This window comes from Chinchilla lanigera, unplaced genomic scaffold, assembly GCF_000276665.1.
Source record: "Chinchilla lanigera isolate Chin_1 unplaced genomic scaffold, ChiLan1.0 scaffold00131, whole genome shotgun sequence".
Classification (NCBI taxonomy): domain Eukaryota; kingdom Metazoa; phylum Chordata; class Mammalia; order Rodentia; family Chinchillidae; genus Chinchilla; species Chinchilla lanigera.
In genome coordinates, this window is record NW_004955532.1 from 2,933,323 (window position 1) to 2,961,283 (window position 27,961).

General features: G+C 39.7%; 1 protein-coding gene and 1 long non-coding RNA gene across 8 annotated transcripts in view; one reads left to right on the top strand and one right to left on the bottom strand.

The window, feature by feature from the left end:
* Window positions 1–27,763, bottom strand: LOC106147239. 2 transcript variants are annotated; one of them, XR_001232017.1, is made up of 3 exons: window positions 27,648–27,763; window positions 17,439–17,560; window positions 1–2,137 (listed from the first exon to the last, which is right to left on the bottom strand). It is a non-coding gene; the product is annotated as an uncharacterized LOC106147239 (long non-coding RNA). The 2 variants fall into 2 exon arrangements; XR_001232018.1 differs by having other exon boundaries at window positions 17,369–17,560.
* Dock3 (dedicator of cytokinesis 3) overlaps window positions 1–27,961 on the top strand; it is a gene marked incomplete at its 5' end in the record, with an annotated part of 457,227 nt that overhangs the window by 316,623 nt on the left and 112,643 nt on the right. For all 6 annotated transcript variants that reach the window (XM_005410370.2, XM_013507624.1, XM_013507620.1 and 3 more), the window contains 2 exon segments: window positions 11,222–11,310; window positions 18,440–18,565. In XM_005410370.2, coding sequence (XP_005410427.2) covers window positions 11,222–11,310; window positions 18,440–18,565 — 215 coding nt within the window.

Here is a 27,961-nt window from a genome sequence, read left to right on the forward strand (position 1 = left end):
TCCCTGACCCCCAAATGTAAAGGTCTTTTAATCCCTTAAAAAATTTTTTTTGATTTCTCACCTTGGAGAAAGATGACAAGAAAGCTATATGAATGTCCATCAGAAACACAGAAATCAGAAAGATAAGCAAGAAATAGGGAAAAGTCAAATGACCCAGTGTGCAGCTGTGCGTGAGAAGAGTATTATGAACTATTGAGCAGAACCTGCACACTTCTCTCATACTTCTGGGTACTTGGAAATCCCACATGGAAAACTCAAAACGTCTATCCCTCTGTTTTATTACTTGAGTAAAATCTCTGAAGATGCAATGCTTAAAGTGCCACTTCACAGCGTGTGCTTGTTATCCCTCTCTGGGGAAACGGGCCATCAGCGAAGTACTATACACAGATCTCTTTTAGCTCATAAAATCCCTCATCCTTATTATTCATGACAAACTATCAGTATCAATAATTACACTAAGTATTACTTTGGTTAGATAGAATTGGTTATGTTTCATTTTAATGACTCATTTGATTATTGAATAAATGCTCACATTTACCTATCAGGGTCTTGGCCTACCCCCAATCTCCTAAACGAGTGGATGGTGAACAGTTTAAATAAAAGAGACAGTAGTATGATTTTTGGGCCTCCAGGAAGGTCAAAAACTCTCTGGGAGCAGAGACTCTCTGCGAGTAAAGACAAAGAACTTCTCCAGACAGCCCGTACTTATTCCACAGACTGGAGGGGTGCAGAAGAGAACCCAAAGCCCCAGGAAGTTGGAACAAAGGCAGCGAACTCTGCCAACTAAGAGAACTATTTGATCTCTAAGGTCGGCAGCTTTATTGCTCTGGAATGGGGAGTGTCAGCAGCATGTGTACTCAGATTCCGCTCTGGTGGCATCTTGACTTCAGAGCGCTGTGAGTGTGAGCTTTTCCAACACAGCCGAAGGTCCCTGTGCTCAGCAGCTTAACCCTGTACAGCCCGATCTCCAACACTTACCACTTCTTCTTGCAGAATATCGTGGTGATTGATACGCTGATGAAACTATATCTACCTAATTTCAGTTTATTTCAGGAGCTTCTTTTTACACTCAGCCTTTGCTCTTGTCACTCAGATCCCCCTCATCAGACACACAATGAGCTTATTTATTAGCAGTCATTTGCCTTGCAATCCTTCCTCCGCTTGCTTTAGCCCCTGAGTGATCAGTGTCAAAATATATCTAGATATCACAAATGTCCCTGGGGACGAGATAGCTCCGACTGAGAGACACTGCTGTCAATCTACACCACCGATGGCAAACGCCTTAGAGACTCAGTGCTGAACTGCAACCCCAAACCCACTCACTTATCACCAAGTGCCAACGCTGCAATTAAATCTGAACACTGAGGTTTGGGTTTAGAAAAAACAACTCTACATTAACATCTTTTGTCTTAAAGAAAAAGATAATAACACGTATGCTATAGGCTCACCACCACTGATGTATGTAAATGGAAGTAAAATGTTTTACACCAACAATTTCTGTTTCTGGTTCCCCTTGTTACTTAAAAGTCACAACAGTACTTCAGTCTGTTCCTGAGTTCTTTGGCCTTTCTTTGGGCCTGCAGATGACTTGTTGCCCTCTCATCTTCAGCTCTTCCTTTCTTACTCCTGTTTGATGTTTATGTCTGCTCTTGTATCCTGGAAGCTTGAAATGCCCAGTAAGTCTTTTGTGCATTTTCACACTTTTATTTCTAAATCATTTTCGTTTACAGAACCCTGCGAGCAGTTTTGAGGTGAAGATGATTATAATCCTCACAGTCTTGTGATTTTCACCAGGTAGCATTATAAGAGTTGTTGACTAGCTGATTATATCTGCGGTGCACTGCAGAAATCAGTACTATATATTGGCACGTTCTTTAGTTTCTGGATATGTTAAACCATAAAGGAACAATAAGACACCAGTGGTGTTTTTCACTCACTCTTGTCAAGTGTGAGAGGAAGAGGACCAATAGGAGAAACTGAGAAACTCTGAGCTACACATCAGGTGGCTCAGGCTTAGATTCCAGAGACTGTCTAGTCCAGCCATGTCACTCTAGTCTTCCAGATTTGTGCAGTTCCTTTCATCTCTAACATTCTGTAATTTAAGGTCATCATCCTGCCCTTCAAAGAGTGAATAGTCCTGTTGGGAAAACCAAACATAAGTTAATTTATGCCTCAAGATAAATAAATGGTGAAATAAAAGTAAAAGTAAAATTCCATGGCAATAAATATGAAGGGCCACTCGTTCCTGGAGTGAGATATTTTGGATAAAGAGTGCCAGCCAGAATGGTTCATGTGGTAATGGAATAGAATTGGAGACATCAGTGTAAACTTGTTTGGCTTAATAGAAATGTGGACGGTTCTGTATAGAAATATTTGTAAATATGTGTAGGTGCACAGATTAGTGTACACACGTATATTTCCTTGTTCTCTGAGCTGACAGGACCTAAAAGCAACAACTTCTCCCTTGCAATGAATATACCGGAGCACAGATTTTAGTTTCTAACACAGTTCTCTAATAAAAGGAACTAGGGCTTCTTGGATAACTGGGTTAGGACTGAAACAGGAAATATAGAAAATGGTCTTGGAACAGAAAGAAAAGAAGTACTCAGAAATTTTCTTAAAAATCTAAAAACTACAGTGGTAGCAATATGTCAAAGAGACAGAGGAGGAGCCGATTGAGTGAATTGAATTGGCCAAAGTTGAAACAATCTAAGGAACAAAATTTAAATACTACTGAATTTTAACTTAAAGTATAAAATATTTATGAGTCAATATTCCTATAAATATTTATTTTATTAGTGCGTTTAGTATTTCATGATGATTGGGTTTATTTTAGGATGCTAGTACATGCATCTGACATATCTTCATCACTTTCAGTCCCATTGTCTTTCTTTCCCTCTTTGCTCCTCCCTCTTTTCCCCTTCCCTATATCCAGATGTCTACCTTCTGATTTTCTGCCCTTTCTTCTTTAATTCTTTATTAATGTATGCATTTTAGGCTTCTCACATAAGAGAAAGCGTGTGATATTTAACTTTCTGAGTCTGGCTAATTTCACTTAACATGATGGTGTTGAGTTCCATCCATTTTCCTACAAACAACATGATTTCATTCTTTTTCTGAATGAGTAGTACTCTATTATGTATGTACACCATATTTTCTTTATTCACTGGTCCATTGACAGGCATCTAGGCCATTTGCACAGCTTAGTTATCACGAATTGTGCTACTATGAGCATGGATATGGATATGCATGTATCATTATAAAATGCAGTCGTAACGTTTCTTGGGAACATCACATCTGGGGTTGTACAACATGGCATGCCACTTCTGTCCTTGAACACACAGCTACTGGGATTATAAACTTGGCATCGGTAATGAATTAAAGAGGCAGAGTTTAAAGTAAACGAAGACAGTTTATTTGGAAACAAGTGGACGAAGAAAAAGATAGATAGCTACTCTGAAAGAGTAGAGGGCATCATAAGGCAAATACCCATGGTTTTTTCCCCAGCTCTTTTTTTTACTAAGACTGGTGTCTCTGCCCCATGTTAGGCACCTAGAACTTGTAACAATCTGATTGGCTTTCTGCCTGTCCTTGACCCTAACCTAGCCTGGCACCTCTGCCTATATATATATATATATATATATATATATATATATATATATATTGGCCATTTAGCCATCTTCCTGCTCTTTTGTGATGAATAAGTGTGGGGAGGGAGAGCCTCACAGAAGGCAGCTTAGCTTAGATTTAGAAATTAAATAAAGGGGACATGTGTTGGCAGTGGTATAGTGATGGTAAAGCAAGAATATACATAGTACATATGTATACATGTATGTGTCTTTTATATGTGAAGTAAAAATCCTCAGATAGCTGCCCCTTTTCTCCTTTATATTTTATCATGTTTGGGGGTGGCTGGTTACCCTGGTCTTTTATGTTCTGCATCCCTATTTTGCTTGTGAACTCTTTTTGCTATTCTTATGTTAATTATGTTACCTGGCACGTTCCCAGATCTGGTTTCTCTCTTTACTTTTGTCTTTTAATTGCCAGAGTCTAACTATGGAGGCAAAACCTGCCTTTAGTAAGATTTCCTATTAATTTTTTAATAAAGCTTAATGAGATTCTCTTTTATCCTCTTTTTTGCTGATGACCTGTCTTTACAGGAATATGCCAAAGAGTGGTATAGTTGTATCAAATGGTATTTCTATGTTCAGTGTTTTTTTGAGGAATGTCCATACTAATTTCCTAGTGATTGTATTAGTTTACATTCCTACCCACAGCATAGGGGGGTTCCTTTGTTCCCCACATCCTCACCAGCATTTATTTTATGTTATTTTATTATTTTATTTTATTTTTCTTGATGATAGCCATTCTTACTGGGGTGAGATGGAATCTCAGTGTAGTTGTAATTCATATTCCTATGATGGGTAGAAATGTTGAACATTTTTTCACATACTTTTTAGCCATTTAATCTACTTCTCTTAAGAGTGGAATATATACTTCTCAAAAGAAGTTTTTATGGGGTTAATTTTTGACATTCTTTATATATTTCAGTATTAGTTTTCTTTCAGACTAACTAGCAAAGATTTTTTCCCATTCAGTAAGTTGTCTCTTCACTCTGTCAACTGCTTCCTTTGTCATGCTGAAACTTTTTCGTTGGATATGGTCTCATTTGTTGATTCTTGATATTATTTCCTATGTGTCTTCAGATATTTACTCTGTATTATCTTACAGCAGATTCAAATTTCTGGTTTTATATTTAAGTTTTTGCAGTTGTGTTTCACTCAATGCAGAGTTGCAAACAAAAACAAAATTTTACAGAATGCTTCTGTTGGTAAACCCAATTATTCACAAACAAAAGTGTTCATGGAGTGAGATACCACTGTATTGTTTTTCTAGTTCTATGAACAATATTGTTGATATTTTAATAGTGATTACATTGAACCTTTAGATTGCTTTTAGTAATATGGTCATTTTCACAATATGTAAATCTGATTAAATAAGTAAGAGAAAAGAAATCAATCTCCTAGTTAGAATTGAAATAATGTATGTACATAATCCTCAAAAAGGTGGAACCTAATTCTCTTTTTAAGTGTAAGCTATGCATAGATAATTCCTTCCAAAGGGTATAGTATGGAAAATTGGGGATGGGGCTATTGAAATGGAAGAATATAGTAAAGATCCTGAAAAGCACTACGTTAGCCAGGTGATCAGGGTTAAGACCAACAGTGATTCATGTTGATGATATGTACCTTTGACATATCTAGTTATGACACTTTAACTCTGTGATCTTCTTCGCCAAGACAAACTACTTCAGTCTAATCATCAAAAAATGGTCCCGTCTCAATTTAAAGCCTTACAAAATACCTGACCTCCAGACTATCGAGATCATCTAAAGAAAGTTTGATGGGCCAACGTTTAGGGAAGGATTACCTATAGCCAAACATTGTTCTTTGGGTAGACTAGCCAACCCTAGTTGTATCTAAGATGGCAACCAGAGTGACTCTTATCTTAAGCCAAGCCAGACAACCTCTATCTTCATAATCCACCAACATGCCATTTAGCATGACACTCCCCACTGCTATGACAGTTGATAGTTTCCATGACAATGACCAGAAACAACTATAAAAGGACCCGAAAAAGGTGGCATCCTGATGTCCAGAAAAAATATGATTCCTTCTCCTTTATTAGACTGTCCTTCTTCCTCATTTCTTTTATCCTATATCTATAACCTCCTACCACCAAAGAATTGAGAAATTGATTTGCAAGTCTTATCTCCCACATTTGTCCCTGGCCAAGCATAAATGTCTCCTTTGCTGCTTAATTAGCATTTGGTTTTGTTATTGATTCCACAATTTTGAAATGTTCCAAAGGATTCAGTTTAGGATTTAATAAAAAAAAAAAAAAAAAAAAAAAATCTCTCTGAGCCTCAGTTTCCCCACCTGGACAACTTAGAGTGTATAAATTTCTGTGTAGCCTTCTTTCCTCTGCCGCACCATCTAGAGTGGGAGGCAGAGGCTTTGAACTAGGAAAGTGCTTTCATAGCGTAAAGTGATTGTGAAGCACTCCTGAAAGGAAGTGCTTCCACCAGAACATCCAGGTCCACCCCCAGCACGGGCCCCTTCTCTTTGGTGTTTGTGCGACCATGGACGCCATCTTTCTTTTTCTAGGCAGTAGCTGTCTTTGTAAAGATAATGTTCTGGACTTTAGCCTCCACCTGCCCTCCTGGTTCCTCCATATATGAAGTGAGCAAAGAAAAGGAATGCTTATGAAATATCCTCTTTTAAAAGGGAAAAATAAATGGCTGAGACCTTGAAAGAAATGTTTGAGAACTGTCACAGTTAAGAGGAATCTAGGAAACAGGATGATTCAATATAATATAATATAATGTATGTTGGATGGGCTCTTGGAAGAGAAAAAAGACATTAGTTAAAAACTAAGAAATTATGAATAAAGTATGAACTTCTAATAAAATTTAGCAATAAAATATAAATTCATTAATTGTGACAAGTGTACCATAACAATATAAAACATCACTAATAGGGAGAAACTGGTTGTAGGATATATTGGAACTCTGTAATATCTCTGCAATTTTTCTGTAAACCTATACCTTATAAAAGTGTATATAAATATATAGGAAAGGAATATTCAGTATAATGGCATTTCTGTACTAAGAATAGGTCCTTTGCTTGAATATAATGGTCAGAGTGGGCCTTTAATTGAGTGGTCTATAAATAGCAAATGAGGAACCCTAAAAAATATATGCTCAGGTTTTTCACTGTGTATTTTAAGGCTTTGCTCATTCTTGTTCTGAGAGAATTAAGCTTCAGATAACTATGAATATGGCTGTCTCTGAGGATGAACGATTCTCCAGACATACCTCTGTGTGAGTAACATGATTATGAAGACAGTGTAAGGAGAATGTCCATCAGTGCTGGAAGGGAAAGAGGCAGAAGCCAGCTGAGCAAGGAAAGCTTTATCTATTATGTGGAGGGATGCCTTTGTATCTTATAGGTATCTTATAGGTACATTATTACCAAATATAAATAGAGAATTTATGTCTAAGGGTTAATGAAGTTTACTAATTTTGTGAAACTTTTCAAAGCAACTTTGCTTGTTCAAATAAATCACATTGAAAGCAGCAGAGGCTGATAATTGTTAAGAAGAAAATGACCTAGATTTTCTTTTTAACTTAAAATGTAACAGAAGTTTTTTTTTTTTTATGATGTTCAGAAATGTGAAGGAAAAAGAAGAGTTTCTTTTGAATGTTACTAATATTATTCTGTATTGGCTGCTAACAGGAAATTTGTAGTTCTACAAAACATACGGGGAAAGGGAAGGCTGAAGAGAGTGAAACTGCGAACAAACCAGTACATTTCTGTGGGCTGAAACCCTCATACTCTTTATACTATAATCCAGACCAAGGGTGTGTGGGTCAGGACCATAGAGGGTGTCCATTTGTCATCGCAGAAGGAGAATCTTGGTCAGTTAGGGTTAGAAGGCAATTCGGCCCAAACGTACTATTAATGAATATATCGGTTAAAATGGGGGGATGCTGCTAGAGGAATGGGAGGGTGAGATAGAGTAACATAGAGTGATCAAGTTTTTCATGGGGCTAGGACTAAGAGGAATTTTAAAAGTTGAACAAAAATTCATTGTTAACATACTTGAAAACAAGCATATTAAAAGGACAAAAAAAGCGTTAGTCATAGAAGATAAAGTGATGGTTTTGGAACAATAACTTGACAATTGTTTAAAGCTAAATCTTGTTTACAACCAATCATTAAATGGCAGAATTTCGGAAGTTTACACTCTGCAGTCAGTAAATGAATACATGGCACGTGGTTTTGGTCTTTCCTTGGGAGCCACCAGGAGCTTCTACCCGAGCGTATTCCCACTCGCTGGCGCTTTCCCCTTCGTTGGCGTCAGTGACATCACACAGAGCTATCCCATCTCTCCTTTCTACTGTAGGAAAAGTGGCTTTTCTCACTGGCTTGTCAGTATTTTCTGTTTAAATCTGGATATAGCTTTTGGTGTTTTCATAGAACAGTCAGAATGTGTCCTCAAGACCCGCCATCACTTTAGTTAATATAATTCTAGTACAGAACATTGAAAGGATGTTAAGTAATAAGATTCAAGCTTAACAAACAACCATTTGACTTTGGAATTATTCTATTTAACAAATACTAAATTAAAGACTTACTATGTGCTATAAGTGTATCGTATTATGGCAATTATTAGCAAGAAGTAGTCCTTTGGGTTTATTATAAGATAGAGAAGTGCCATAACATAAAATAGACATTCTTCTAGAAATCAAAATTCAGTAGAGGACTCCCCCCAAAACTGGTAAGGTCAATAGTCAGGGTGTTAGAGAATTGAGAACAGTATAGAAAACAACCTTAAAGAAGAAGCAGTATTCGAACTGAATCCTACAAAAAGAAAAAGAGGAGGGAGAGAAGAGAGAAGAGAGAAAGAAAAAATTAGTGAAATGGTACTTCTGTAGCTATCCAGTAAGCATTGCCATGGTTAGAGGTATAGGGATGCTGAGCCTTTTCAAGATGAAAAAAAGTCCTGGAGAGGTGAAGGAGGGCCCTAACATGGGCTGCTGTAAGAGACCTAGAAAGTCTAAGCTCTAACCGTGTACCAGGAGAACCTGTGAAGGGCTCTGAGAACAGTGGCCATATGACCACTTAGATTGGCATTCTGGAAAGCAATATGTTTTGAAAAGCCCCTTAGAAAGTGATTATATTGATCCAGAAGAGAGATAGTAACACGCAAACCAAAGCCGTGAACAGGAAAGGTTGAATGTGGTGTATTTTAACACCAAAATTTGTATCATATGGCAACCGCTGGAAGGATTCTGGCTTAGTGAACTAGGCATCCCACTCATTCTGAAGGCAGCTCCAGAGCAGTCAGGCTGAGGAGAAAAGATGAGCCATTGTGGACATGCAGATCAAGAGCTTAGGGCTAAGTCTGGACTGTAGACACCACTTTCAGGCTTTGGCAACCTCTGATGGTAGTTGAAGTTATGAGAGTGGGTAAGACTGCATAGGAATAGAGCAAAACAAATGATAGCTACTAGGAAACAGGGAGATAGATTTTTTTTCCATAAGGGAAGGTGACCAAGGAAGGAGGACTGGGGAGGAGGACCAAGATGGAGGAAAAGGGGAGGAGATGAGAAAAGAATTAAGGTGTGTTACATACATGTACCAACTCCACAGCATGAATATAGTAATTAGTATACTGCAAATATGTACTAATAATTTCTTTAATTCCCTGGAAGGCTTGTAGGATAAGACAGAAACAGGCCAGAGACAGAACCCATTAGTGTGTGCAAGGGGAGAGCACAGCAGGGACCAGGTGTCAGTTTGGCATCTAAATTGTATGTTCTGGGTAGAGGCGCGTATGAAAGAAAAACAGTACACACTGTCCCCGGTAGTGTATTTTATTGGAGGAATACTGAGATTACCCCACTTATTCAAGACTGGGTGGTAAATTTTTGAGACTTTGCTTTTGTAGTGATGGAGAACATATGTTATTTATGATAAACCACAGCAGATTTCAGTTAAAATAACTGCTGATCCCGTAAACCCGGAAAGCAACAAGGAAAAGCTGACAGCAAGGCAGGTGTTTTGAGGGCTCACCAGCCAGGTACTGCCCTGCTGTCCTGACTGGGTGAGACGGGTGAGACAGTATGCGCGTCAGAGAAGAGCGACTGAGCGTGCCGCTGCATGATCATCGCGGGTGATCATTTCAAAGAACGCTCTCCCTCTGGAGGGTCACAGGCAGGCAGTTATCCTGAGAACTCTGAGCTGTGAGACCCTTACCTGTCCAGTCTTCACAACAGTTTCTGTACATGAGGCTCATTTATAAAAAGGGCTACGAAGTCAGAAAGCCACTGGTTGAATAATAATTAATCCAAGAGCTGACCTCCTTTGCCTCTGAGTGGTCTCTAAACAAATGTTTGCCTATAGAAACCTGTAGTGTTTCACACTGCTAGATGGCACATATAATAACTCTTACTGATATTTCCTCCTGAAAGTGGTCGTGCTGGACTGGACACTTCTGAATAACCAATGAAAAATCCTGCGGGGTTTTTCTTCATGCACGGGTCCTGTTTTGTACAGCTGGTAGGTCCACAACTCTCTAATCAGACCAGAAAGGGGTAGGCCAAGGGCTATGGAGACTTTTTGGATGTTAAACGAGATATTCAAGAGATCATCCTAATTTCATTCACAGGGTTTCCTCAAAGTGTGTGCATTTGGATGAGGAATTCTTGGTCTCGTTTTAAGCTCTATTCCAGGTGGCTACATGGTTGCATGACTCCTTGAACTGTCCCACAGAAAGTATGACATTAAAATACTAGAACTTAGCAGAAGTACAGTGTTATTCTCCATTTTCTCTTTTGTCCCAATCTGTAAGTCCCAAGAGGGACATTTTATTCTTGTGTATTTAGGCATGCAGTTTTACCTCCTAAGATCTCCTTTCCCTTGACCATAGAATTCACAGTGAATCGCACCCACTATTGCTCTCCCACCTTTTCATGTCTCTGTGTGATTGAAAACAGTTATGAGTAAATGGTGTCCGCGTTGCCTGAGCTCAGCAGGACTTTCTTCTACAGCGAGTACAATGATAGCTGGACCACAATGTACAGCCAACGTGGCAGTTTCTAAACAATAGTACTTATTGAGAGGAACTATTTTTTTTCTATCAGGAACTTTCCTGGGGGGGGGGGGGAAGAGAGTGTGTGTGTGTGTGTGTGTGTGTGTGCACATGTATGTCTAATGGGGGCCTAGAAAAAAAAGAACTTTTCACATGGGAGAGTGCTACTTCAGAGAATTAGGGTATTTTACCACTTAAAAAATATTTTATAGAGATAGCTTAGTGTTAAACCATATGCTTCGCATTCATGCAGCCCTGAGTTCAGTTCACGAACGTGTGTGTGTGTGTGTGTGTGTGTGTGTGTGTGTGTGTGTAAGAGAAAGAGAGATGGACAGACACATAGAGAGAGAGTTGACTGGTTGATGCAGCATTTTTCCCTTTCCCAAAAGGTAAAACTTCTACACTTAACAGAAAAAGAGCCTTGTCTTAACATAATAAAACAAACATCCCCTCCCTTCTTTATAAAAGTGAGGAATTCTTCTGTCTTCAAACTTACTGTTACACCTGAAACATCAGATATTTAAAATTTGGGGGAACCTTAAAGCCTGTCCTTCTGTTGCAGGTGCAACAATGAGAGCGAGTGGGCCCAGATCCACGAGAACATCATTCGCAAGTCCAGCGCCAAGTACTCTGCCCCCAGCGCCAGCCATGGTGATGTATTTCTGTGGCTAGAAAATTTTGTACTGCATTTTCATTTGTTGATTGTATGACACCTCAGTTGGTGTTGATTGGCTGCTGTATGGAAAGTTTAGCTCTCTGCAGTTTTTTCCCCCGCCAGACACTGTCTACTGCTTTTTAAATAATAATTTGAGGCCTTCTCCAATATATCTCCTAACCAAAATATATTTTCTGTTTTATGATAGATTCCATGTACTTTATTAATTAATTTGCATTCCAGTTTAAATCCAAAGTGAACAGCAGTGTTTCATGGTTTGTCACACTATGAAGTCTGTGTCTTCCTGAGCAAAAATTACATACTCAAAAAGACAAATATTAATATCAATTTGCTTTCCATTCCTATTCAGTATAAACATCATGAAGAAATTCTGACATTAATGAGAGTTAATGATTAGTCTGCTGGAATCAGTCATTCTGGAACTAGAATCAAAAAATCTTTATTTGAAAGCAGCTTTCATCTTAGCTCAGCATCTCCTTTTCTTTGTTTTCTTGGGGAGGTATTGGGTTGGTTGGTTGGTTGGTTGATTGGTTGCTTTTTTGAGACAGGGTCTCGCTATATAGTGCAGGCTGGCCTTGAAATCACTATCAGCCAAGACTGACCTCAAACTCAGAGCAATCCTCCTGCCTCACTCAGCCTCCTGAGTACTAGGATTACAGGCATGTACCATTATGCCCAGCTTTCCCTCCTTTTTTGTTAAAACTCTGTTTAAATAATTTCTGTATAAATCTCAGTGAGATTCTTTCTACACATGAGGTTTTGCTTCCTAAGTTGAACATTAATTGCTTGATTAAATTAGAAGCACTATTTAAAAGCCTAGAAGTTTTAATATGCACTTGCAAACAGCTATCTAATTTACACAGAACTATGTTTCTCTTGACAGTTTTTACCTGCCAATCATTTCATAACCTTTTTTACATTACATCTTTAACTTTTATATACCTTGCTGAAAATTAAAATATAGCCTTAAAAAACAGTATAAAGTCACTGAAGGCATGGCAGTTCCTAAAGAATAATACTTATTGACAAGAACTTCATCTTCTCTATCAGTGTCAGCAGATACCTAAATAGGAGCATCCTTCATCCATACCTGAGGCTACAAAGGTTGAACCTTTAGCTAGGACCACTTGATTTCTCTAAAATTCCATAATGTATGCACCCTGGGAGTCTCACTCACTGTTTTTAAATGACATTTCTCCCATATAGATATGCTTATATGCCAAGGAGCTCCATGCAGTATGACAAAAGTAGGCTAAAGCAAGAAAAAATAAAATCATTTTTAATATTTAGGAAGTCCTGGGGATGTAACTCAGTAGTACAGTGCTTACTTAGCGTGCTCAGGGTCTTGAGTTCAATCCCTAGCACTAAATAAATAAGTAAACAAAAATGGTTAAAAGTTCCTAGCAATTTGGAAAGTAACCATTCATACCAGTATTTATGTTTTTTATTTATCTGATAGAGAAGTGCCCTCACCTATGAGTTCTTGGGGCATGATATGATTAAAACATGGAGACCATTATAAAATAGAGATGTAATACATGCTTTTTTAAAAACTGGAAGAGCAATTTGTACTGTCACCATGTTAAGACAGTGAGTTGCATCTGACTCTCCAAAGGAACCATACAGTCTTCAGTCTGAACTCACAGGCACTGACCATTTCAACCGTGTTAGCAAGACACTCCTCCCTCTGTGCTGGGGCACTACACCCTTCAGAGCCTCCGCTAGGATAGCCTGATTGTAAGGAAGTCCCTGTGCCGCTGGTGCGAAAGTCCAGAGGAGAAATGGGCTATTTCTTGTTAAAGTGTGTGTTGAGACCTTGGAATGAAGTACAGAGGTCAATCCTCTTGTTAAGTAAGTGAGGACATAGGAGCTCAGTGAAATGGCTTAGCTGAGCCAGCGTGTAGTCCAGGTCTGCAGACTCATGATCACTGACCTTTCTGCTCCACTGCCAGGGTGAATGTGGGCTTCCCACTGCTGCACTCTGGGGTCTTAATGTCAGGTAGTTTCACGTATTACTCAGGTCTTTTACTAGACCCCTTAATTAAAGACACATCTTTATAAAAAAGAATGTACTTGACCGTGCACTGTCACCCATCTTTGTTTTGGGCGTTTTTCTATTTTGTTTTTTGGGGTATTTCTTGTGTTATGAGGTAGCTGTGTTGTTCTGTTTTGTCTTTTTTTTTTTTTTTTTTTTTGATAGGCATTGTGTAGTTTACTATGTAGTTTACACTAGCCTGAAACTCACTGTAGTCCAGACTGGCCTTAGACTCACAGTAATCTGCCTGCCTCAGCCTACAAGTGCTGGAATTATAGTCATGCACCACCATGCCCAGCATTTTTTGGTTGTTCTGTTCTGTTCCCTTACATTCCCTTACATTCCATTACATTCTGTTCCATTATGTTCCCTTCCATTCTGTAATGTGATCTCTTTTGTTTGGTTTTTTGAGACAGAGTCTCACTATGTAGCTCAGCCTGGCCTCAAACTCTCAGTGACCCTCCTACTTCAACCTCCCAAGTGATGTGATGACAGATGCATGTCACCAGGCCTGCTAGTTTGGTTTTTTAGAGGAGGTTTCACTATGTTGCCCGGGCTGATCTTAATCTCAGGGGCTCAGTGATCTCTCACATCATCCTCCCAAGTAGCACACATCACCACATGCCCAGAAACTTTTAAGCATCACAATTTGTTTCCTTGCTTGAGAAGCCATAGTACTTTTTCTTCAAGTCAGATGTCTAAAATGATAAAAGGAATTGCTACATTGGTTTTGAGTGCTGAGAGTAAAAGTATCATTCAGTGATATATGTGGTCTTTGTTTCCATTTTTGGAATCTTCAGTGTATATTCAGACTGAACTCTTAGCAATTCCAATAGCATGATGGTCATTAGGGACAAGTGAAGATAAGGCAGTTGGCACACAAGTTTTCCATTTATTTTTAAATGACTTTTAACTACAGCTTTATTTCTATAACTTGGCCTGAGTGTACTTTACGTAATTGATCCTCATCAAGCATTTCCAAGGCAGGGCCGGGAGGTGGGTGATGGAACAGAGGAAAGCTGCTGTTCACTATTCCAGACGTCAGTTTGTCCCATTACTTTTCTATGAGCTGGTCTTTACCTGGAAGGGAAGCTCAGTTTTTTTAAAAAAACGGATTTCTCATGTCAGCTAAACGAAGGGATCAGACTGATAGAGAAATCGTGTAGACTTGGTTGATTTCAGATCACTGGACGTGAGGTCCACACAGAGGTAATGGGTGGTGTCATACCAATGTTTCTCAAGGGACTGGTAGCCGATGGGTAGGTGAGGGGGTCATTTTTTGAGCTATTCAGTGGGGCTTTCTTCCCTAGACAGCCATACCTTACCATTATTTGGGATGTTCTTCACTCACTTAGCATTTCAGAATTAGAAAGGAAATCCAGGAGTTTCAAGACACCAACCCCATGAAAGAGAATATAGTTTTTTAACCTCTATTTGTGGTTTCTTTCATTCTTCATATGCCTTTCCACTTGGTCTCATGCATAAATCAAAACTTCCTTTTACTAAAAGGTAGAAAGCAGCTGGTCAGAAAAGACCTAGAATAGCAAAGGCAATTCTGGGCAACAAAGGCAAGGCAAGGAGCATCACAATGAAATTTACTATAAGGCTACTGTGATAAAAACAGCATGGTACTGGCAAAAAAAACCCAAAACAAAACGAAACAAAAAAACAGACCTGAAGATCAATGGAATAGATTAGAAGATGTAGAAATAACTCCAGACATACTTAGCCACCTTATCTTTGACAAAGAGGCCAAACACATTCACTGGAAGAAAGATAGCTTCTTTAATAAATAGTGCTGGAAAAACTGGCGGTGCACCTGCTGAGGATTAAAATTGTACCCATATCTTTCACCACCAACTAAATTTCAAATGGATCAAAGATCTAAATATTAAAACAGAAATATTATATCTGCTGGAGGATAGAACAGATAAAACTCTTGAAGATATTGCTGTAGGCAAAGACTTTATGAATAAAACCCCAGTTGCACAGGTACTGTGACAAAGAATCAACAACTGGGATCTTACCTTACTCAGAAAGCTTTTGCACATCAAAAGAGACCACCAACAGAGTGAAGAGACAACCCACAATGTGGGAAAAAATGTTTGCCAGCTGTACCTCAGACAAAGGATTACTATTGAGAACATATAAAGAACTCAAAAATATCAAACTTCCCAAATTTAAAGACCTAATCCAAAAATGGGCATCTGAGGTGAAAACACACTTCTCAGATAAAAAAATATAAACAGCAAATAAATATATGAAAAACTGTTCATCATCACTGGTTATTTGAGAGATGCAAATTAAAACAACACTAAGATTCCATCTCACTCCAGAAAGAATGGTTATCATGAAGAAATCAACCAACAACAGATGCTGGAGGGACTGTGAGGAAAAAGGAACTCTTATGCACTGTTCGTGGGAGTGTAGACTGGTGCATCCACTGTGGAAATCATGTAAAGATTCCTCAAAAAACTAGGATTAGGCGTCCCACTTAATCCAGCTATTCCCCTTCTGGGTATCTTCCCAGAAGAATTAAAAACATTGTACCACAACGATACAAGTGCACCCATGTTTATAGCAGCACAATTTGTAATAACTAGATCTTGGACACAACCCAGATGCCCATCAACTGAGGAATGGATAAAAAAGATGTGGTCTTTTTGTACAATAGAATGCTGCTTAGCCATAAAGAATAATAAACTAGATACTTTTATAAATAAATGGATGCAACTCAAGACCACACTATAAGTGAAATAAACCAGATGCACATATGCCAACATCATATTATCTCCCTAGTGTGAGAAGTTGAAAGAATAAATAAGATCCAAAATGTACAACAGACATTGTAAAATGGGAAGAAACTGGGATGGGGAAAGGAGAAAAGAAGGAAGGGAAAAGAAAAAAAAATATATATATATATATACACACATACATAGGATAGTTAAGATAGTTATATACTACTAATTTCTCTTAGGTCATTGAAAAGAAAGGTTTGTGGTAATATTGTTTGGATTGTTAAGTGCCTGTATCTTGTACTCTGAGTAACTAATTGAAAGATAACAGTACACACTGTATTATCCATTGTTACCCTCCTATTACCTTGTTTTTAAATTTTTTTTCTCTTTAATATAAAAAAAATTAAAAAGCAGCTGGTCAGGATCTTCTTGGGTAGCTGCAAAGCTAGTCGCAACCCTCTGAGAATCCTTGGTCTACATCCTCACAAGTTTTGCTTTGCATCTCAAGGCTACTTTGGAGGCTCAGAAAGTTCAGAGACTAGAAGCAGTCAGTGGACACTTCACTAAAGTCTTGACAAACAGAATGATAAAAGTGATTTTTTCTTTGCCCTTCAACCACTATCTCTCAAATTCTGGAGATCGCCCCATCCTCAGCTATTTGCTCATGCTAAGCTGTCTCCTGGCCCAGCAGCTTCCTGTTTACCTAGAGGACACATTTTGACAGTTATGTGAAGACAACAAAGGTGAATGTTGTGAGATGTTGTTGTGAGCTGCTGTTGTGAGAATGTGGGAGGTGCATCCCAGGTCACATCCTTCAGCAGAGACCAATGTGGTCTTGGTTCTGGCCCCCAGCCCTTCAGGTTCATAAAGTAACTGTACATTAGTTCATCTAGTTGTTAGTCTAAAAAATTACTTTAGAATGGTCAGAATCCTGAACCTTGATTATCAGTTGAGACTAGAATAGCATGCTTGCTTCTCAGAACACTGTGATCCTAGTGTTAATGATGCCTGGGGTATAACTGTGTAATTCTGGGGTTTCTTAGGAAGCGTGAACTTAGCAGATTCAGTGACAATCATTTCTTTCTGGACTACAGCAGAACCATATCTCCTCTCTTTGCCTAGGTGTGAGGATACATAATCCTAGTTTCTGGACTATTCAAATCTGCCACATAAAATGTCTGCCATGACCTCTGTCTGCCTCCTTTCTCTACTTTTCTATCCCCTCCCCTTCCATCCACAGAGGTTTCATTAGAGTAACACCTTCTTCCCTCATTTCTATAGATGTTCATCTTCTGTTCAACTCCCAAGTTAAGTCATTGAGGGTGCTTACTTCTGATCCATAGTGCAGCACCTAAATTCCTCATCTTGTCAGCAGTCCATTCATAGTCTCAGAGACGATACTTCCTAATTCCATGTAAGTTTGATCTCTCACAGCCTTCTAGCCAGTGCCTGCTGAGAGAGTGGAGTAGAAAGAGATATTTCAGAAAATTCTAACTTTTTGCAAAACTCTAAAGGTACAAATAATGAGCCAAATGTCAGCTCACATAAGGGGAAGTTACATATTCTCCCAAGTTCTGAACAAAGATAATCTGGAGGGTTTGAAATTCTCATAAGGTCTGAGGTGAGGGTTTATTAGCTCCATAAAAGCACCCTATTTTTTTCTTTGAGGTGCAGTAGTTCACTGAAGGGAAGATATAATGTCTGTGCTTTGCTTTCTTTATAAGCCAGGGCAAGGCTGAACCAGCAAGTTGCTTCCCACATGTTAGCATACTCCTAGCATAAGACACAGTGCATCTTAACTCATTCCCAGCACGTGGGACACCCTGGCATGGGTTTTTTATTAGTCACTCTTGATTCTGTTCTTCAGATTTCTCTGAGTTCCTGAACTTTGGGAGTTCAAGCCTCTCATTCTGCATTCACTAGCATCAAGGCAGACCATGGCTGAATGTTGGGGAATGGAGAAAAACACAACTCTACCTCTCTGATGTTAGTCTGTACTTAATAGACTAATTCTATGAGCTTTTGAGGTCACCTTGACTTAAATTCATTAGCTATCTAGAATGTTTCTTCAAAATGCTTTCTTCAAAATACTTAGAGTATTACTTCAGATATTTTCTCTACCAAAATTTTTCTCAAGAGAAATACCACAGCTGAGGCTGACCTAGCGTGCATGAGGCTCTGGATACATTCTACAGCATCACAAAAAAGAATAAGGAGAAGGAAAGAGAGGAAGGATAGAGGAGAGATAGTTGGGGAAAAAAAGAAAAGTACTGAACTCTTGTTTTTTCTAGAACTTCATAACAGAGTAAGAAAATATTTTTGTTTTTGCAGGTCTTATTATTTCTCTACAGCTTCTTCGTGGTGACATGGACCAAATTCGGAGAGAAAATCCCATGATATTTAGTAGGGGAGTAGCGATTACAAGAAAGTTGGGATTTCCTGATGTCATCATGCCAGGTAGGCAGAACTACTTGGGGATGGGGAGTGAGATGGGTTAGGAAGGTGATGTCCAGTGCCATCACTAAATGCCTCTGAATCCCAAGCCAGCTTGCTGACTATAGTATACTGACTGGAGTGGCCCTTTCACTTCTATAAGCATTTGTTCTTTCCCAGAAGCCTTCATGTCACATTGACAGTCCACCAGATGGGCTTTGTAAAGGTTAGATACAGGCACCAATGTGGAATTCTTCACAGATACGCCTTTTTGTACCTTTCACATCATATTCCCTAGAAGAGAATTACTTCATGAGAACTTATGCTTACTGGCAGAAATATATTCAAATATGTGCCTGCAGTATTAGTAAATCCCATTTGTGTAGGAATTGTAGATAGATTTTAATATATCAGAAAATAGATCAAGCAAATGATATACACAGTGTGCTATGACTAATACTACCTGGCCAGCTTCTCAGTAACTGTCTCACCACCACCACCTTCACCTAATGCCCAGTGGAGATCCAGGTCAGAAAGTGGGAATGCATTGACTTTCAAGTGTGGTTTCAGTAGGAGAGTGCCAGGTTTGTGCTGTCTAGTCAGGTGGCAGAGGTAATTCTGAATAAGTGAGTCCAAACGGGACATCAGAACTAAAGGGCTGTTGGGAGTGAAGGAGGGATAGAAGCATGGCTCAGACAAGTGGCAGGTAGTCTGGTAACTAAGAAGATATGAACAAGGAGAGGGAGGTCATAACAAGCGAATATCTAGTTGTTGAAACAGATTCCATGAGACTTATCCTCTCAGTTGAGTTTTAAAGTTTTTAAGCTCTACTAAAAGTGTGATTGCTTTTGTTTAAAATAGCCATGCCAGGCTAGAATAACCAGATTGTGGCCACTTTAGATATTGCCTGTTTGGAGTTCTTCGTGGTGCTTCACTATATCCTCTTGTTGAAAACATTTGTCACATACCTCAAGAGGAACATGGCCTAAGCATAGAGAGGGCCTGAGTGATGGATTCCAGCTGCCTACCAGCTGCCCTGCTGTTCCATATTTCCCTTCACCTTCAGTTTCTCTACATGGACACTCTAATTGTAGAGCAAGCTGTTTTTTTTTTTGTTGTTTTTTTTTTGTTTTTTTTTTTTGGTTTTTCTCCGGTACCGGGAACCGAACTCACGACCTTGCGCTTGCCAGGCAGGCGCTTTTGCCGCTGAGCTAAATCCCCAGCCCCGAGCAAGCTGTTTTAACAGCCTTCATTTCCTACTCATGAACACAGAATGGTCTCTCGAATAGGAAACTCAGGCCACTGGATAAATTTTTTCTCTCAGTGCAAAGGAAACTTTATGCTATGAAATGTTCCAATCTGGCTGTGGAGAGGTGAGTCCATAGGACTTTTCTCATGTACTATTTTGACACCATTCTTCAGCAAATTCTGGACATGGTAATTGAGCCCATACAGTCCCTGGCTTCTGTACAACATGAGTTTTCAAAAAGAATAGATGGTTACTGAAACTGAGCTGGTGTTCTTTTGTTAGTTAGCTATCTTTGCTCATACAGTGGAGTAATATATTTTAAGACATATACTTTATGTCATTTAGGAAGTTGTTTGTCTAATATTAGGACATTACCTTCCAATACCATTCATGTACTCATGGGATTAAAACCAAGGGAACAAAAACTAGAAGGGAACAAGCTTCAGTCAAAAATGTTTTAAAGCAAAATTTGATTTCCAGTTACACTGAAAATCACCTAAAACAGATCTTTTTTGGAATATTCTCCTCTTTGTATCATTGACACATAGATTTATAAAGGAGTTTTGTCTGTGCTACACAAGACTGTAAAAATGTGCAATACTGCCCCAGATAGCTCACTTGAGATGTTAGTAAGAATTGCCTCCTTAGTTTTTTATAGCTGTGAGGAGGAGGAGGCCAAGGAGAGAAAACAAAGAGACTGAGAAAAAACAGCTGCCTTTGTTGCAGCACTAAGAGAAACAGACCCTAAGTCTGATTCTCGGGGCCCCAAGAAGAACTTGTCAACTACATTCATCTGCTACCACTGCCAAAAGCCAGGCCATCTCAAGAGGGACTGCCCATCTCAAGAGAAGCCCCCTGGGCCATGCCCTGACTGTAAAGGTGACCACTGGAGGTTGGACTGCCCTCTGAAGTGAAGGCCCCAGAGCTCAGACCCCTCCTACCAGCTGGTCCAACAGGAATGAAGGGGCCCAGGATGAAACTGAATTTTCTTTAGGAGGAAAAAGAATGGAGAAGGAGGCAAAGTATGGACAAGAGACCTTACTCTGCCTTCTCCCTCTGGCCAGACCATCATCTTCAAGTAGGAGCCCCATGTAATCATGACTGTAGAGGAAAAAGTAAACAGCCTATTGCTGGACACTGGTGCTAGTCTCTTGGTCCTTTTTTTTTGATCCTGGCCTTCCCGCTGTCACACCTCAGTGAAAGGAGTCACTGATGAGGAGGTAATCTACTATTTTTCACAACCCTTAGGCTGTAACTACTTGTTAGATCTTTCTTGCATATCTTTGTTTTCCTGAGAAACCGCTTTGAAGATACCAACATGTATTACAGCAGCCACTGATAATTTCCTACCAATCTGTCCATAACTCTGTAATGTTTCTATTGTTCCTATGCTATTTCATAAATGGATGTATGTTTATTACTATGTGTTTTCAACAACAACCATTGAGAATAGTCAATGATTATTTAATTGATCACTCATGTATAGCTCTATTTGTTTTCCCTAGAAACCACTTCGAAGAAACCAAAGTATAGTACAACAACCACTGATAATTTCCTACCATTTTTGTCTGTTACTCACTATTACTTGTCTCTTTGTTTTCCTGAGAAACTGTCTTGAAGATACCAATAGGTAAAATAACAACCATTGATAATGTCCTACCACTTTGGACAATTCGGTAAATCCCCTTATTACTATGTTATCCTTCTTTTACTCTTTTAAATAAATTTTTTTAAAATGTGCAATACCAGGTACCAATGAAGCAAGGTACAATTAAAAATTTTCCTTCCCTTAGACAGCTAGAGTATCACCATATGATTTGTCCTGCAAGGCAGAAACACCAGAAGTATCAGGGTAGGGGTGAGAATGGAGAACACAAGTGTATTGTTTCCTGGATTGTCTTTTTAAAGTGTTTAATGCTATTGGTGAAAGTCATCGGTCTCTTGTCCATACTTTGCCTCCTTCTCCATTCTTTTCCCTCCTAAAGAAATAGCTATTTGCATAGATGCCCACTCTCAGGATTTAGGCCATTAACAATTGTCAGCCCATTAACTGTACCTTACTGTACCAGCAGGTTCAGTTTCATCCTTGGGCAAGGCAGTAGGGCTGAACCTGCAGATCCTTCTAGAGAAACAGGAAAGTGTGTTGCTCACTATAGCCAGCCTGTTTTGGGAAACAGTGACTGTGGCAAAAAGAGCCTTGGTGAGTCATACAAGCTGTGGCTGCTCCTGCTCCTGCACCTGGGCCACACTGCCTCTGTGAGAACATTGTGCCTGGGCTGTATGCAGTAGACGTCAGCCTCACAGTGCTGGTGCGGCCAGGCTACAAGAAGCACTTTCATCTTCTTGACACATGAACACATGAGAAAAGAACAAGAAAAGAGTGTCAACAAACGTTAGCATTTCAACACTTAAGTCTAATCAATTATAGAAAATTAGAAATCAAAAATACTCATAAACTGAGGGCCTTATTTTAAAACTACCCAGAATTTCTCCGAAACTAGCATACACTTACTCATTTAGAGGTTTGATTTGGTCTGGCTTGGTTTTGTCAAGGTGGTGCATGTAGGTCCTTGTCAGAGCACACTGGTCGAACTACAAGGAAGAGTTGAAACAGCCTCAGCCGCACCAGTGTCTAGAGTGCCATTTCTCAGAAGTCGTTCTCACAGCCTACTATCGCTTCCCATGGGATTATACACACACAAAATGTGGGTGCTGTGAGCAGAAGATAATCCCTCTTTTGTGCCACAGGTGTGGCCCTGACTACACAGCCATCCAGTGCTGTTCTTGGCCCATGGTAATGAGCAAGAAGCAACCACATGCTTCTTGTTCTAGGAGTGCACTAGGAGCGCTCTAGGAGCTGTCACCCCTATGACCTAGGAAGAAATGCATGCCAACCCCAAAAATGCCATCTTGAGATTATAGAAGCACAAACAGACATAACAATTTAGTCCATTTTTAAAAACTGAACACACGTGTGACCTATTCTGGGTTGAGGGCAGTGTTATATGGGTAGTTTCTCCTTCCCTCCAGACTCATTTTAATTCAGTCCAAAAGCTAGCAACATTGCAGCATACTTTCAGTCTTTTCCTACATTCTTTTAGAAGATGGTGAGCAGGAAAGCCTAGAGCAGGAGAGATGATTCACAGAAATAAGTGGATGTTAATCAACCCTGTTCCCTGTAACTTATGGGTCTGAATTAGCCATAATAAAAATTTGAAAAACACTTTCAGCCAGAAGACTAACCTGAAAGGATTGACTTGCACAAGAAGTCAATGTCCAAATCAGCAGAGAATTCAGGCCATGTCCGTCAGCAGAGATGTGCCAACATTTTCTGTATCTATTTTTTGTCTTTCCTGAAAAGTCTATGCCTTTTACTAAGTGAAAGATCAGAGCTCTGTCTTGGCTCTGTGCAAAGGACAATATTTTAAGCTCTTTTCCAAGCCCTGAATTTGCAAAGTTATTAAATATAAGCGATGTGAGCCAAGTTTTGTACTAGTTGAGTGGCCTTCTATCTTGCCATATAAAGTCCACGTGTGTTTTGGTGTGTCACTCTGAGACTTAAGCTTTCCCCTAAAACAGTGTTTCTCTAACTTGAGTGTGCATCAGAACCTCTGTAGTGCTTAGAACAGCAGAGGGCTGGGCTATGCCAAGAATTTCTGATGCAGTAGGATTGGGGTGGAACCCAGCCTTCTGCATTTCTCAGAAGCTCTAAGTGGTATTGTTGATTTTGGAACTGTCCCAGAAACTACTCTGCTTTAGGGATTTTTGCCCCTTTCTGAGTCAGATCTGAGGCAAGTACTGCTCCTCCCTGGTTGCCATTTACTTGCTTAGTAGAAGAGCAAGGGTAGATGTGGCATCTCTCTAGAGGACCTTTTGACACTTGCCCTCACGCTCAGGAATACATTTTGTCATTTTTTTTTGACCACTGATAAAAAATGCATGCTTCATCTCTGACTGCGAGTGATGTTTCTTTCTCTTTTCTTGTTTAATTGTTTTTTTCTCTGTGCTGTCCTTACATTCTCGCCCCTTTGTTTCTGACGCAGAGATGAAGATAGTTGGGTGTAAGTTCCTGCTTTTGTGTGTCCTGTTTATTGCCTGCTTTCTTCCATCTTCATTTGTTTCATGGAATGTTGCAATACTGGGGTGGGGTATCGTGTATATCATTAATCCGTCATCAGCCTCACCTTCCTGGCTAACTGTTACCTCCCCTCCTAGAGCACTGTGTATTACTTTGGGTGTTCATAAGCTCTGAGAACATACTGGAATGTTTGGAAAACCTTAATAAGTTTGAGGTGTGTAGATGCAGGAAGGGATTTCTATTTGAGACAGATGAGTTGCTCCAGTTGAAAAGAAAATAAGTCATGCTTATCCCAAGCCACAAAGAATCAGAAGGGAAGACAGTTTCTCTTTTCAGTTCTGCTAGGACATACCTCACATGAAGGGCAAATACATAGAAATATAGCTTTGAAAGAAAGCTCTCCTTGGGAGAGCAATGAAATGATTTACTACAGGTGACTTCTTGGGATTATGGTCAGTCTGTATCCAATGAGACTTTGGCATTATCTCTAAGGGGTGGTTTAAAAATAATCACGGATGGTCCCATAAGAGTTTGAAAGACCATTACATTCCTGACCCAAGAAAGGAATAACTATATATAAAAGATCACACTGTGCTCATACTTGTCCTTCTGTTAAAAGCAGAGGGCATCACCAGCTTTCTAGTGATAGAAACCAGAAGTGTGACGCGGCAGCCATGCTGAGAGAATAAAGAGCCCATCTTTTCCAGGTATTTTAAAAAGTCACCCTAAGAGTATTTTTTCCCTTCAAGAAAATGAGGAGTCCTGCAAAATAAAACATTGAGCTCACATTCCCTAAATTCCCTGTGGAATGATAGTTCCACATATCCATAAATTCTATTAGGAGACTTCCTCCTGAAGTGCCAAGAGAAGGAATTGGTACCATCCAAGTACACCGCTGGGTGTGCTAGGAGAAAGCCAGGTCTCATTTTCCATGGTCTCAAGGAAAAGAAACCACATCCACAAAAGTTCCTCGTAGAGACAGAACAAAGTATAAAAATATAATATTAAATACTATTTTGCTGGAAACCAAGGCCTCTTAATATGTGGTTTAATTTGTACAGAAGGGATATGACTATAATAAAAAAAAAAAAACCTGAAAGAGACTGAGTTGCCCAGTTGTGTGCCCTCGTTAACCATCCTCTACTGTGCTGGTTCCACATCGACTGGAGCTGTGTGAGACACGCGACTCCAAACTACAGCTCAGGTTGTAATATCTGGCAAGAGGTTTTCTTGCTAGCATGATGCCCTGTTGCTTGAGCCAGATCTTAGAGTGTCTGAGACCTCTAAGGGGACTGTTCTTGGACGAGACCAAACTTGTCACAAGCTCTGTTTCTGCAGAGTCATATTAGGAGCCATGTCTTTGGAAGGTCAGACTTGTCACTGCTAGATGCCATGACTCATGACAACTCTGTCATGGTGCTTCCCAGACCTTAAGTTTCTGTTGGTTGAACAGCACCATCTCCATCTCAGACCGCTCATGCTCCCACAGTATTTCAGGTCAATCCCTGTCATGATAAAGTAGCCTGAGATTTGTTACTTTGCTCCTTCCTACCAGCTATTTGTGTAGGTTCACAGATGCCTGAAAGTTTAATGTGTATGTAGTTGCTGTATAATACAGCTATTCTTCATATGTAAACACTCCACATCGAGTATCAGCTAGCTTTAGCCTGGGCCAATCCAGCTAGCAGTCTGTTTTTGTACTGCTTGCCAGCTAAAAATGTGTTTTTATATATTAAAAGGATTGTAAGAACAAAGAACATATAACAGAGACATATGTGACCTGCCAGTCCTAATATATTTACTATCTGGTATACCCAGAAAAACTTTCCCAATCCCTATGCCTCCTGTTGATGACCTTCCTTTCCTGACCTGCTGGTGTACCAACAGCTGTTATGGAAACTGAGAGAGATGTAGAGACAGTTAGTTGTGTGGCCTTCTTAAAAGAATAAACTCAATTTGTTGAACTCCATGAATGAAACACTAAACACAGAGGTAAGGCACTATTGATGCTATAAGATCCCAGCCATTCTTAGGGAGCAGAGGGTACCCAAAAAAGGGAGGCAGGGCTGTCCAAGCCTTCCTAAAAGGGAGATCCATTAGCAGAACCACCCTCCAGAACACCCACTCCCACACCCTGCAGAAGAGCTTCACGCTCCCAGCACTTCTCCATACTGCCTGAGAGCTGCCAGCCCTTTACCGTCAGTCAAATTTTACTAGCCAAACTTACCTAGTGACCTTCTACAAGTGTGTGTAGCCAAAAGTTACCATAATCTCAAGGGTAGATTCTATAAATCTATTTTTAACAAGCTCCCCAAGTGATTCCAGTCACCCAGTCAGCAGTGGTCCACAAATGAAGGTCCAGAACCACTGCTTTGCTTTCTCTTTCTCCTTTTCGTTGTAATGTACCTGTTCTCATGCCTCTCCTGCTAATGTTTCTTGACAGTCAGTGCTTAAACTTACGGAGCCTCCTAAAACAGTGCCTCACCCCAAAGACAGGATCCCACTTGCAAGTCATGGCCATCACTGAAGACTGCAGCTCTGGAAAGTGATCTGTGAAGCAAACCTAAGACCTTTCACAGTGCTCCTTAGGGTTTTCTACCAGTTCCAGGAGAATTAAATGATCTTCATTTAAATGATTTAACAGAGAACTTTTGACAAGAAGCCCCTCCCCACGGAAGCAATGATACCTTTCACAAAATGCCACTGTTTACATTGAAACCATAATTGCAAAACTGCAACCCATAAGGAAATTTAACACGTATTCTGACTGAAAACAGTAATGATCTAGGAAAGTCCATTATCCAGATAGACAGCAGCCAGAGACCTAATAAAATCAAATTTCTTTAGTCTGTAACTCACAGAGTATTTCACTTGTATTGAAATTTTTTTTCAAGTAGATAATCACCAAAAAAAGAATGAAAACCATGGGAATATCCAACTCAATACTTTCATTTTGAAATAGGCATTTTGACTTAGAATATCCTGCTAAGAAATTATAATCTTATTCTATAAAATCAACACATCAAATTCTGTTATGAACAGTCTCCAAGATAATGCCAAAGGTTGTTAGTATTCTGTGTCCTATATTGCTATTGTTTAGAACACTTCATTTCAAGGGCATGTTTATTTTAGCGTGGTTAGCCCATGTATAGAGCTACAGAAATTTAAATTGTCTATAAATCACCCTAGAAATTGAATAATTAAATTGTATAAATTTTATAAAAGCTAATAAGTAACTAAAAGACTTTCATCAGAAGATTGTATCAGTACTTTCAGGACTGGGTTTATCTGTCCTGTGTCCTGATAAACTTGATTTTCCTTTCTTTCTAGCTACCTTATTTCACCTACCTGTACACCTGAGTACTATCAGTGATATGCTAGGAGAGCCCAAGCAGGGATATCCAAAGAAAGAAGAGTAAAGTTCGAAACTCACTAGAATTCAAAGCACAGGCTCTACCAAACCCAGGAGGAAAGTCTGCATAGACTGCAAGGCTGGACATCTTCCAGGCTGGCCCACATATGCAGCAACTGCATTTGTGTATGATTTTTGTACATACTTTCCTCTTCCCTCCGTGGTAGCTTCAGGGCTGCTTGTTTGAAAACAGGACAGCTTTTGCACACTGGGGAAAACTCTCAGGGCTCCCGGAGCATGCTCAGTTGTCACGGCTGCTCTTCTGCACTAGAGCCAAAGTGCTTAGAAACGTTTGGTGATGCAGCCAAATGAATGCAATCACAAAACTGCACTGCTAGAATGAGAAGATGAAGGTGGCAGGACTTACCTCGCAAACACCAGAAGAAGGCCTCCATGTGCCCGGGTCCTGTTCCATTCCTGTGTCGTGCACGAGAGGCACTCAGCTGCATCCACAATTAAAGACAAACGATGCAGGAAAGGGGATTGTCATGTGTCTCTGGCTAAACCACAAGGCCCCCTTGCTGGCCAAAACCAAACCCGGTTCCTGCCATTGGGATTCTGGGTAATTAACAGATTGTAATGTGCCAGTTTTTCCAAGAACAGAAGTAAAAAAATGCTTTGTTTACAAATTAAGTGTTCCATAACCTCTCATTTGGTTTCTTTTAGTCTGCCAACACGTCT